Source organism: Thunnus maccoyii, chromosome 24 (genome assembly GCF_910596095.1).
Source record: "Thunnus maccoyii chromosome 24, fThuMac1.1, whole genome shotgun sequence".
Classification (NCBI taxonomy): Eukaryota; Metazoa; Chordata; class Actinopteri; order Scombriformes; family Scombridae; genus Thunnus; species Thunnus maccoyii.
The window spans coordinates 19,696,399-19,709,741 of NC_056556.1; the positions used below are offsets into that span (position 1 = coordinate 19,696,399).

At 39.7% G+C, this 13,343-nt stretch overlaps 1 protein-coding gene across 3 annotated transcripts in view; it reads left to right on the forward strand.

Moving 5' to 3' along the window:
* The window catches only part of LOC121891994 (diacylglycerol kinase zeta-like), a 119,229-nt gene extending 106,247 nt beyond the window's left edge, over window positions 1-12,982 (forward strand). For all 3 annotated transcript variants that reach the window (XM_042404726.1, XM_042404724.1, XM_042404725.1), the window contains exons 33-37: window positions 463-503; window positions 1,998-2,118; window positions 3,883-3,919; window positions 4,419-4,518; window positions 12,136-12,982. In XM_042404726.1, coding sequence (XP_042260660.1) covers window positions 463-503; window positions 1,998-2,118; window positions 3,883-3,919; window positions 4,419-4,518; window positions 12,136-12,252 — 416 coding nt within the window. In that variant the 3' untranslated portion in view covers window positions 12,253-12,982. The remainder of the gene's footprint in view (window positions 1-462; window positions 504-1,997; window positions 2,119-3,882; window positions 3,920-4,418; window positions 4,519-12,135) is intronic.
* The last annotated feature ends 361 nt before the right edge of the window (window positions 12,983-13,343 follow it).

Here is a 13,343-nt window from a genome sequence, read left to right on the forward strand (position 1 = left end):
AAGTGTTCTTTATCCTTGACCATGTGAACCACAGATAAGGGATTTCCTCAGAACTTTGGAATACTTTACACAATAGAAAAAAATTTACTGTTAACATGATTTTTCTTTTTTTAGTACAAAAGAAGAAATTCTGTTTAAATTCTTTATTTCTTTCAGAGTTAAAGTTCTCTGTGTATTTTGCATTTAGTAATTTATGATCCTGATCAGTTTTTGCTACGATCTGAGATGCTAATATGATTGTTTTTTATAGCCTTTGTGTTAAGATTATCTGTGCTCAAAAGATTCTGTGCTGTCCATGATTTGGTCCTCACACCAGATCTTCATGTACATCAGTGCAGCGCTTTCTACATCACAGTCAGGTCCTGCCCAAACTTGTCTCCTGTGTAGAAGTCTTGTACTCATTTTTCATACAACTAGCTTGGCTACTCTTGCTTAATAGTCTCTCTCTCTCTCTCATGATAGAGATGTTGATTGAGTGTGTGAAGAACAAGGACGTGAAGAAGGTGAGTGACAGTTTCAGTAGTCAATCTGTGAACAATGTTTCAAAATTTCCCCACCATGGTGGTTTTGTCCCAAAGCACAGCACCAAAAGACCTGTTAACTGTTCACACTGTATCATGTACATTTCTGCATCTGGATATTAAATGTCCAGACCAGAGCCGGCTGCTGAAATCAGAGATATTTCATCCTTCTTTAAATGAAGCAAAGGCAGTAGCAACCACGGCTGGACAATATGGCCAAAAAAACCCAAATCTCAAGCTTTTTTTAAAGCTTGGGGTCGATTCACGATTCTAATCTTGTCCGCAAAATGCAGGATTGAAACACATTTTTTAAGACAGCTGAGCAAGAATAATAAAAGACCTGCACTACCTGCAGGCTATCATGATTACGTACAGAATACATTTTCCCACACAGGTATTGCCTGTCAGTATCAGCTGCTTCGACTAAGTAGAGCACATTCAGTTTATCCAGTTTCAGCACAGATAGGGCAGAAACAGATCTGCTGCTGAACAAAACATCAGCCTGATATCTGCAGACTGCTGCTAGCTATTGTTAGCTACCAGACAGGTTAGGAACAAAGTATCTGGAAACTGTTGAGTCGACTCCCAGCTTCTCAACTCAACTAATTAGAGATGATACCTTATCAACTAACACAAACCGAGAACACAGATCAGTGTACAGAGTGATTTTCAGTCTGTTCTTATGTAGATGTAACTGTTAAATTCACTGTGAGATACCCAGAGACAGTTCTCCACTTGTAAACTGCGACAGGTGAACATGTAGTGAAAACTATTCACGTCACAGTTTACGAGACTGTCATGACTCAAATGGCTAATGTAGCAGCTACCATCTATGTTACTTTCTGACTAAAAATAACCTTTTTGTGCAAATTGTAATAACTCAGTTTTACAATTCAGATGTTTTACACATCATGTAAAAACAAAAATTCAAATTATTTTAATTAATTCGAGATATCATCCAGCCCTAGTAGCAAGAGCACAGATTACTTGTGGCATTAGGTGCATTGCATGTGGAAATTGGTAATTTTGCAGGGCTCTCACAAAATTAAGGAGTATATCTTTAAAACTGCACAAATCAATATTTTTGTAGTAACAATGGATCAAATGACTATGTGTAATGTGAAAAAGAGACATATGTTCTCTCTTGAGTTGGTGGACACCAAAGAGTGAACATTTGACTTACATTCATTGGGGCACAATATGACTCTAAATGAATGATAATGCTGCTCAGTGTCTGATGGATGTGTAAATAGATAACTGCTTGTTAACACATACCAACTTCATACAGTCAGAATATGTCAGCTGTTGTGTTTTCAGCTTGTCCCACTGCTCCACAAGTGTCCAAAACTTTTAATTTAGCTTTAAGGGAAAAGATTTTTATGTTAATATTTGTAGGATTCAATCAAATGTTTGCCACACATATTTTGCATCTTGTTTTCCACATTAAAGCTAATTAAAACCTGTTTTCACCCAAAGCTCCAAGAGTTGCACCTGAATGGGTCTGACCTCAAAGCGCTGGACCAATCAGGCTGCAGTTTGCTGCACCATGCTGTCAGTACAGGAAGCAAGGAGATGGTCCGCTACATCCTGGACAATGGTAACTGTAGCAAACCAGCAACCATTATCAGTGACAACCATAACCACAAAATCAGAATGAGTATCCAAACCAGTTTTCATGGACAAGTATGTTTGGACACACAGTGAATTTGACTCCAGTTTCCAGTGGCTCTCAGTGTACCTGCATACAAAAACATCGGAAGATACACATACAGAAGACATACGGATAAAAACAAGTACAGCAGGCTAACAGTTACATTAGAGTACATCAGAATCAATGAAATTTCATGTATATCTGTATGTGCAGTAATGTGCAAAAGTTTTGGGTACTAAAAGTTAAGTGAAGATGCTTTCAAAAATAATGCCATGAATAGTTTTTATTATTCAGTTATCTTCATACTAAGGTGAGTAAACAGCAGAAACCTAAAGAAATCAATATTTGCTGTGAGCAGCTTTACCTTGAAAACAGCAGCAGTTCTCCTCGGTACACCTGCACACAGCTTTTCAGGTACTTTGCAGGTCGGTTGTTCCTGCATCTTGGAGAAGTTGCCACAGTTCTTCTGAAGATTTAGGTGTCTCAGCTGCTTCTGACTGACTCCATGATGTTTAGATCAGGGCTCTGTGGGGGCCATACCATCTGTTGCAAGATTCTTTGTTCTTATGTTGCTGAAGGTAGCTCTTTATGACTCTGGCTGTATGTTTGGGCTTGTTGTCATGCTGCAGAATAAATTTGGGACCAATCAGACGCCTCCCTGATGGTACTGCATAATGGATAGGAATCTAAACATCTCAAGTGCCTAAAACTTTTGCATAGTACTGTATATATTTGAACAAAAAACACTTCATATCAAGTAATGATGATAATAATTTGGTTGGCAGTAATACCCTGTTTGCACTTGGTTTTAAAATGCGTCTTGGGCGATCAGACCACAAGTGGACAGTGCTAAATACAAGTGTAAACAACCAGCAAGATGCATTGTGATCTGATCACTCAAACAACTTGCCCGGGTGGTCTGGGACACATTTGACCACATATCTTTTGTAGTGTAAACGCTAATGTGTCCTGATGCATCCCCGACAAGGACCTAACAGAAAAATACGTCATCAATGCAGGATGCGGTGATTGTTTTGGTGACAGTGCACCGACACAAAGTGACTTTGTCCTGCCAATCTCGACAGGTGGAATAGCCCGTACATATATATTAGTTCTTGAAACATTTTTGTTATCTTAGCTAGCCCATGCGAGACAAATCTGGAGTTTGTCTGGAAACAGAATGATGTAATAATTGTGCTTGGAGCCTTTGGACCTTCTAGCGGATGTGACATAGAAAGTAACGAAATCTGAACACAAGTGGTCAGCTTGGAGACGAATGATAGACACAGGTGTGAACGGCGATGTGTCTTGGCTGTCCACTTTTGTTCGGATCACCAAAACACATTTTAAAACCAAGTGTGAACAGCCTCTAAGAGACAGCACAAGAATTCAGGTCACTATTGTCAGGAGTAAACATTTAAACACCCCCTTCACAATGTCCTCATGCTCATTTTTTACATCACTATATGCTTGTAACACTACCTCTTACACTGGTGTTGATTTTTTCCATTGGACACACAGTAAATGACTAATGAAGAATAGTTGCATATGAACTGTATTTGTTGAACACTGGGTTGGAATGTTTCACTGTTAACAAAACTGAACAAAGACATATGTAAATGCATGTTAGTGGGCTGTTGACACCCAACAGTATGATCTAATGTAATGTCTCACTACAGTAATCTTTTCTCATCTGTTTCTGTTTTGCAGCTCCAAGTGACCTGCTTGATGTCACAGAAAAACTACAGTGAGATCATGTTTTTGCCTTTATTCACCTCCTAACTTGCTAAATCCTTCAACAATTCAAATTTAAGATTTGAATTAATTGACTTAGGCGAGGTTTTTACAGTGGTAATCTTCAAAGTGTTCTTTTTAAAATTAGCCATTGATAAGCACTTATTACTGTTGTGTGTTTGTCAACAGAAATCCTCTGGGCATAATTACACATTTTTGTAAACACACAGTATATGACATGGTGTGTCTGAGAAAATTTTGTAAAACTATATAACTTTATACTGTGATTGTAGGACCCCCTTTGATGTTGTTCCACTGGGCTCTGGTCTCTCTATATGTGCTGGGCATGCTAACAAGTGTACCAAATTTAAAAGAGAATAAACATAAGAAACCAAATAAAAGCAGTAGGGCGCCAGAGCATCAATGGTACTTGACTCCCTGGAGACATGAGACGCTGTTATCTCATGCTGCCTCTCTCCCTTTTTCTGTCTCTCTGTACTCTGGACCACCAGTGGGGAGACGGTTCTTCATCGAGCTGCATCTCTGTGTCACAGGACCATCTGTCATTATCTGGTAGAAGCAGGAGCCTCACTGATGAAAACAGACCTACAGGTAGGTTCTTCACATGTTGGTGGAGTTGAACCATATCAGGCCTATCTCATGTAGGACTATAACTTTACAAACATTTATAACATTTACAGTACACCATTTTCTCTTATAAAAAAAAAAGAAAATAGCTTTCAAACACACTGATCACTCATCAGTGGTGGAAAGTAACTAAGTGCATTTACTCAAGCACTGTCCTTCAGTATAATTTTGAGGTACTTGTACTTTACTTAAGTATTTCCATTTGATGCTACTTTATACTTCCACTCCACTACATTTCAGAGGGAAATATTGTACTTTCTACTCCACTACATTTATTTGACAGCTTTAGTTACTTTTCAGATGAAGAATTAATACAATGGATAGTATAACAAGCTTTTAAAGTACAACACCCAATCCCTAGGTTGGGAACCACTGGACTAAACTAGCTAACTGTATATGAAGTAGTTGAAACTAGCTCCAGCTGTTTTTCTTACAGTACCACAGCAGGACCTCAGTGCATTACAGCCAAGCGGCAACTACCACAGCTTGAGGCTGAAGCCAATGGTAAATGGCAAATGGACTGTACTTGTATAGCGCCTTTCTAGTCTTCCGACCACTCAAAGCGCTTTTACACTACGAATCACATTCACCCATTCACACACTGAATGGTACAGGGTCTACCATGCAAGGTCCCAACCTGCCCATCAGAGGAGATCTAATCATTCATATACATTCACACACTGATGGTACAGCCACCAGGAGCAATTCGGGGTTAAGTAACTTGCCCAAGGACACATCGACATACGGACTGGAGGAGCCGAGAATCGAACCGCCGATCTTCCGATTAGTGGACGACCCGCTCTACCTCCTGAGCCACAGCCGCCCAATGCAGAAGTATCTTAAAGTGCCACCAACAGCTGCTAGATGCTCCAACTGACTCCCATTCAAAAAGCCTCAGTTTTTCTCTAGAAATACTACTAGCTAATGTTAGCTAGTAGCGTTCGGTATTCCCTGTAAGCTAGTGTTGTTTCCAGAGCGTGAAAGGCAATATCCCACACTCCTTATTTGTAAAGTCATGGCTCCAAATGGAGAAGAGGGCGCAGACCATAAGCAGCAACCGCAAAAAATATACAAATAAAGGTAACTCTATTCCATTAAAGTTACGGAAAAAAAGACGTAATCAGATTACGATTCATTTAGTAAAAATGAGGATTATTAGCAGGATTGCAATTTTAAAATAAATTTTAAAATGAAGAAAGATATACTAGCATGCACTGTAAAAGTCCCAAACATAAGCAGAGCAGGAACAAGAGGACAAAATAACTCAATGATCCATGATGGTGTGAATAGAGGATGATACCACATGGCACACAAGTGGGCACAGCAGGCGCACTGGCACACACTTCATACACTTATGTTGGGAGAGTAGGCAGGGATGGTTGTTACACATTGTGGCAGTCCCAAAGACTCATACGAGTTAAAAGAGATGCTTGCGTAAATGACAGCTTGTAGCGCACATAACACCTCTCCACTGAGATGACTGTGAGCATTACATGCCCAGAGCTGACAGTGTGTCACTGGTCACCGAGCACATTCAATACTCAATGAGTTAGAGAAAACTCACACAGATAGAACCAAATAAAAGGACATGGTGAAGCCCATGATGCTGCTGCACATATGTCTGCCACTGCCATTCATCTGAAAAGAGCTGTGGAGGAGGACAAAGCTCTCGTAGAGTGGGCACAAATACCCGCGAGGGGTCTTCCCCCACTGCGATATACAGTACATTATGCCTGTTTGATAGCTTCACACAGCCAGTGGGCCAAGCGCTGTTTCGTCAGAGGCTTTCCCTGAGAATGTTCTCTGTAATGCACATCATGTGTTGTGCACTTTCATTGGAGGTGTGTAAGCTATTGCCTGAATTTGCTTAGTGAAAAGCAAGTTTTTCTTTAAAAATACACTGAGCAGAAGACACATTTTTGATGCTACAAATCTTGGTTTCCCCATTTTCTATTCTAAGGTTGCATTACAGAATACACTTAAGTAAAAGTCATCTTATTGATATTTCTTTTCTCTGGTCTTAATTTGCATATTTCGTGTTGAGGTAATCCAAAGTAATAGAAAGTAATCAATTACTTTAATATTGTGATACTTGGATTAGGTTACTGACTACATTATCTAACAGGTAATTGGTAATTGTATCGACATATATACAGTATATACAGATGATTACAGCACATCATCAGCATTTAAGTTGCCAGACACACCCTGCATCACCAAAAAGAACATGTCAAACATGTCATGAGGAGATTTGATTGTATAGTCTGTTAAGTGTTTTTCTTGGAAGTGGTATGTCAGCTTGCATACAACTATTTACTCCAACTATTCACTGTACTGAAAGTATAGCTTGTGCTCTGTTTCCCTGAGATTAGTACATCAGAGTATTAATGTCAGGCTATTATCACCATATAAACCTTCTCTGCAATGTTATTCCGGGCTCAGTGGCACTCCTCAGCTTTAGGACAGTTCTCAGTTCTCATCTTGCATGTGGAGAAGCTGAGTCTTCACCACTGAGACCTTACAAAGTTCTATGTTCTCCATTAAAAACATGGCAGGTGCAATTACTGAGAATAGTCACAGAAACAGAATATAACCATATAATAAAATTATAGAAAATATTTTCGGTGCTCAAAATAAACCATATAAAAATCGATTGTATTTTGGAACTTCAGGTACTTCAGGGAGATTAACTCTTTTCTCTCTGTCAGAGACCCCAGCTTCTCTCCCCTGTATTACCTTTAAAGGGGATGAGAGGAGCTCATGTGATTGGTCATTACTAAAGCTCACCTCGACTCCACCTGTTGATTCTGTATATACTCCATTCCAATATCTACATGTGAAGTTTTTTGTCTAGAAGTGTTTGTTGTGGTGATATTCAAGCTAGAAGTGCAGCTTAATTCAGTTACTGTGTTTTCTTGGCTGTGTTTTCTTAGACTCCCATCAAGCTATAGGGCTCCAGTTCAATATGTCTCCCCACATAATCCAAGATGCAATTTTGAATAGCTTAATTCCCGGGATAATTCCTGTGTGTATGTGTGCATGTATCACAGCCTGTAAAGAAAACATGAATCTATGACATCAGCAAAGGTTTCTGAGCTTAGATTTTGGTTGGTTTCCAACTCCAAAGGTTTTACCATCTTTGTCAGTTGCTAAAGGCACAGAACCTGGGTGGAGCAGATATGAGATGAGCATGTGGCAAACACAATGGCTGAGTGTGTCAATCAAGCAAACACTTCCAAATGTATTTTTTTGTGCCTAAATAATACATACAGTCATACAGATAACATCCAGATGTCCTCTGGAGGTGAAAGGGACTCTTTGAGGAAGTCAACACCACCGTTGTACTCACTGGAGTGGTTCACATCTGAGTGTGACACTGCTGGGATGGTACTATGGCACCCTTCTGGGAAACAGTGGATTGTCTCCTTCAAGTTGGGAGTGAGCTGGTGCCCCAAGTGTCTCTTGTTGACAAGGGAGCTTGAGATGGACTGGGGGAAAAACAGATTGGTAAACCATCGGCACTGATGCGAGTATTGTACCAGAAGGCAAAACTCTCATTTTACCAGTTAATCTATGTTTTAACCCTCACATAGCGTCATGAGCTTTGGGTCATGACCAAAAGAAAGAGATACAAGTAGTGGAAATGAACTTCCTTTGTAGGGTGTTCTCACTTATAGATAAGGTGAGGAGCCTTGACATCTTGACTTTTAAAAGGTGTCAGTTGAAGTGTGGGCATTTGATTAGGCTGCCTCCTGGACACCTCCCTCTGGAGTTTTCCTTGCTTTGCCTGCTGCCACCACAGCCCACAGATAAGCAGCAGAAAATGGATGGATGGACAGATATCACCAAAGCATAAAATAAAATAACTGAAATCAGCTATTGGTACCATGATGGCTTGTAGAAAAGTATATTTCACTTTGTATTTCAACAGAGGCCTATCTTGAAGTTGAAATGGTGTTAAGAAGTGATGTTGAATTAACTTAAACTCACTGCGGCTCAGGAGGTAGAGCAGGTCGTCCACTAATCGGAAGATCGGCGGTTCGATTCCCGGTTCCTCCAGTCCGCATGTCGAAGTGTCTTTGGGCAAGATACTGAACCCCAAACTGCTCCTGATGGCTGTGCCATCAGTGTGTGAATGTGTGTGAATGGTTAGTTCCCTCTGATGGGCAGGTTGGGACCTTGCATGGTAGCCCCTGTACGCATTCAGCGTATGAATGTGTGTGAATGTGACTCATTGTATAAAAGTGCTTTGAATGGTCGGAAGACTAGAAAGGCGCTATACAAGTACAGTCCATTTACCATTATTATAGTAATCATATTTCTGGAACAATTAGCCCAACTACAGCTGCAATTGCATCAATTGGGAGGATCCCTGTTTGAATTAACTCTCAATATTTTTTCCATTATCTTAAATCACCAATCATTGCGGGTGTGGATCCATTATGAAACTGTATATGATACTGGGGTATACAAATAATCATGACAGAGAACTGTGCACTGTGAATAGACTTTAGTATGACCAGTTCTCTTGGAACCAGTGTATATAGTGCACTGAAGGACTTGCTTGGGGACATGTTACGGACATTTCCAGGTCTATATTTTTAATCTGGGACTCCACTTAATTATTTTTGCATGATTTACAATTAAAAAAATATTTATTTAATTCATACTGACCCTTTATGCAGCCCCTCAGTTCATCCTCTGTCTGAAACAGGCCATTTTAGCACCTGTCTCTTTAAGGCCCTCCCCCTCCGAGGGGCCCATTCTATTCTGATTGGTCAGCTTCCGGAAGCTGCATAAAGGAAGGACTTCTTGCCAGCTTCAAAGGCTACGTCAGCAAACCATGAAACAAACTATCGTAGCAGGATTTCACTACTTTTTCTTGTTCTTTACTCAAAATGTCACAGAAAAATGTCATGGAAAGACCTTAACAACAACCTTAGCAAAAAAGGCTACAGAGCGGTTAACCGTTTATGTGACAAGCCGACATCAGCTCATCAGTAAGGAAGAAAAAACATAGCAAATGAAGCATTCAGAGCAAGTTGACTTGACCTGACTTTTGACTTGCAGGAAGCATTTCTGCATACATTAACCTCAAGTTTTGGAACTTTGACCATGTTTAACATCTAACATCAAAACAATATATAAATAACAGAAATCCACAAAAGGCACAATATGTTCTCATAAGTAAAGGCTGGGTTTTCTGGTGAAGTCTTCTATTGTGACTGTCTCATATGTATGTATATGTGTGTATGTGTGTCTTCTCAAATATGCATCTACTTTCATTTTTTTTTCTTCAGTTTTCCATGGAGGTTTTAACCATGTAGAAAAGGCTCCAAACTGGCTGTATTCAGCAATGACCTAGATACAGAGAGAGGGAGGGAGAGGGATGAATGGAGAGGGGGAGTGTGAGAGACAGACAGCCAGAGAGTGCAATGAATAGAAAGAGAGACAAATGACTTGAGAGGAAAAGACTATGATTTTGACATCCCTGCATTACAAAGTACTGTGTTTTATCTCTTCATCTCTCTGCACTCGCCACTTATGGCGTCTCTCTGTGTGACTCCATGGTTCATGTAAACCAGAGGCTTTAGGAGCAGTTGTTTTACACTCTCTCATGGACTTGAAATAAAGTTCAGCTCCCTGTCTCTCACTCTCCCTGTTCATCTCTCTCTGTCTAATGTTTCCAAATCTGGTAGAGCCCCAAAGACAAATGCACTCACATAGACACACAGACACACACACTCTCTCTCTCTCTCTCTCTCTCTCTCTCTCTCTCTCTCTCTCTCTCTCTCTCACTCACTCACTCATACTGGACTCATCTAATTAGAGTCTGTTCTAAACTCTGGAAGTGATTCAGCATAATGGCCCCTCCCTCAATAAACAAGCAGTTAGAATATGTCCTCTCAAGGACACAAGTTGTTTATTTCATTTCCAATTTAGTTGTTTCTCCTTATCTCATTGTTATCAGTTGGAGACAATGCTACTTCCACAACAACATTTTTCAATTATAGAGAAATGTGAGAAGAAAACTCATCAACACAGGCATCAGCTGGCCTGTAAACTCACAATCACACACATTTTAGACATGGCAACTGGAGCCTAATGAAACATCACAGTCTTTCTAGAGCAGAGCAGGGGAGAGGCTGGCCATTTTGGCAAGTGGGAATAAGACTAACAAAAGCCTGTTTTGTTTTTAACAAGGCTAGAAGTCTAAAGGATTGCTAGCAGCCCAGTGTTCATTACGGCTCACAGTGTAGAAGTGTTAGAACAAACAACATACAGGTGATTTAGGTAGACAGGCAGATCTAGGTAGGTATTCTTAGAGCCTTGCCAGAAGTCTGACTAAACACTTTTCAGACATGGAATACGTAAATTTGCTATTTTCTCTATCTGTTAGGCTGCATTCAGACCAAAAAAAGCGTACCAGTGAGACAATGAAATGCGATCCAGGAAGTTAGAGCTACAGATTAATGTGTTTAAAGCTTATCAGGCGCCAAACACTAGACAGTGTTTGTACAACTCTCCAACCTTATCGCGGCTGGAACTATTTCATCTTTCATCGCGACAATCGTGAGGTAAAAAGCAGAAACATGTCATTCACATTACAAAGTAATCCAACGGGAATGTGCACATGTATGTGTTTGGTTATCACAGCGCCTTGCTGGATGACTTTGAGATGTGCGGAAGCAAAAGTTGAGTCTGGTTCTGTCTCTTTTGCTGGATGACGCTGCACTGTTGTGCTGAGCCCTCTGCGTCAATGCACCGCCCGCATTCTAATGAATGAGAGGGCTCCATTTTTTCATAAATACACAGGTCATGTTTAAAACTCACCCTGTTAAAATATTTATGAAAGTATTTTCCAGGACCTTCCCAAAACCTTTTGCGATTTCACATTTTTCTAAATGTTTTCCAGGCCTGGAAAACTCAGTATGACAGCATTGTGCTATTAACACTAACAGTTGTATACAATTGATTACACACATTTCTCAATACCAAGTTGACTTTTTCAAACGTATTCTCACAGTTCTCTTTACCAACATACAGCTTGGCAGTTAACAGTTAATTTCACATCCAGAATGCATTAATTCAACCTGTATACCATATCGGCCCAGATGATACTTAAGGTGATGTTTTATTCCGATAATTATATTTGAAAAAGTGGGCATCATCTTACATTACATGCTCACAAGATCAGAGATCCCTTTTGAATGAGAGTGTACTGCTGTTACACCGGCTCCTACAGAGAGTGTTGCATTATGGGTTGTTTGTAGCCTTATTGTTGCTAGGCTAGCAAGTGTCTCCATGTCTTTAATGTTATTATTTATATATTTTAATGGTATCATTTCACTTTTACAAGAGAAAAGGCTTCAAGATGAGAATAAATAGTAAATAGGATGAGTGTGAAAGTGTGTTGTATCTTCAACATGTCTTTTATCAAAAACAGGTGTTGCAAAAGGGGAGGGGTTGTCTTATATTTGGGCCAGTACAGTATATGGTGGAGTAAAATAAAATGAAGACGGTTCAAATAAGAGCAATAATGTATTACTCTCTCTCTCTCTCTCTCTCCCTCTCCATCAGGGTGATACTCCTAAGAACAGGGCAGAGAAGGCTAATGATGCTGAACTGGCAGCCTATCTGGAAAACAGACAGCATTACCAGATGATACAGAGAGAGGATCAAGAAACAGCTGTCTGAAACTGTTGAACTCTTTATGAACAGGACGTGGATGAAGAAACTGCTTTCTTCTGACTGCAGACTGAGTGTGAAGCCGTGCCAAATCTGATTGAAATGTGCATTTAATAATTATTACGGCAGAGATTATAATGATGATGGTAATGACTTTAAGTCAGTGGATGTTAATGTTAATGGGTGTGAAGAGAAAGAGTAAGGTTATGAGAAGTTCATTAAGTCATTCCTTTTCAGTTTGAGTAATAAAAAGTGACAGTGAAATCAGGAAAATGGAACACTGGGAGAATCAGAAATCAGGGTTCTGATTTTAAGGGCAGTTTCAGATTTATTCTTCAAAAGCCATTCATATCAAAGGTATACAAAGGACTATACATTTTAAACTAAATGTGACCATCTACAATAAATTAGTGATGATGAAATGTGTCGTGGTATTAGTATCAGTTACTACATTTAGTCTGCAGATGGTACAATTTCAGTCCAGTCTGCAATTTGCATTACACACCAAAATGTAAAATTTCTCTGGGGGGACATTAGTGTCTGAGAGGCTTCATTAAAATTGCTCTCCTTAGGAGCCCGAATATCTCAGCAAATTTATTGACAATTTGCATATTAGATCAAATATCTGCAAATATATCTGAAATATCTGCATGTGCTGCATTGCTGTTTTGGCCTAAAGATGGCACTAGTGGAGACTTTATTGAATGTCCAACATAGAAAACAATTGAGTAAATTTCATGGCAATGATGGAGGGAAATAGAGGAAAGGTTAGAGAGTCAAAACCATTAGGATTCATCCTCTGGGGGTCCTGGAAATCTGACCATTTTGCTTTTTAAATACCATGTTGTGGACCATATTTTTAGCAGTGGTGGTGGAGAGGTTAGTGGATCCCTGAAATCATGAGGATTCATAATTAGTATCAGATTTCATAGCAATCTGTCTAGAAGTTGTCAAGACATTTGTTTGGACACACTGTATTATGTTGACTTACATGAATATATTCCAGGGATAATTAATATTTATATGATGGGAAGTGATATTTTCTGGTGCCTGTACTGTAGGATTGAATGTTAGAAGTGAAATTCTGGGCTGAGATGACT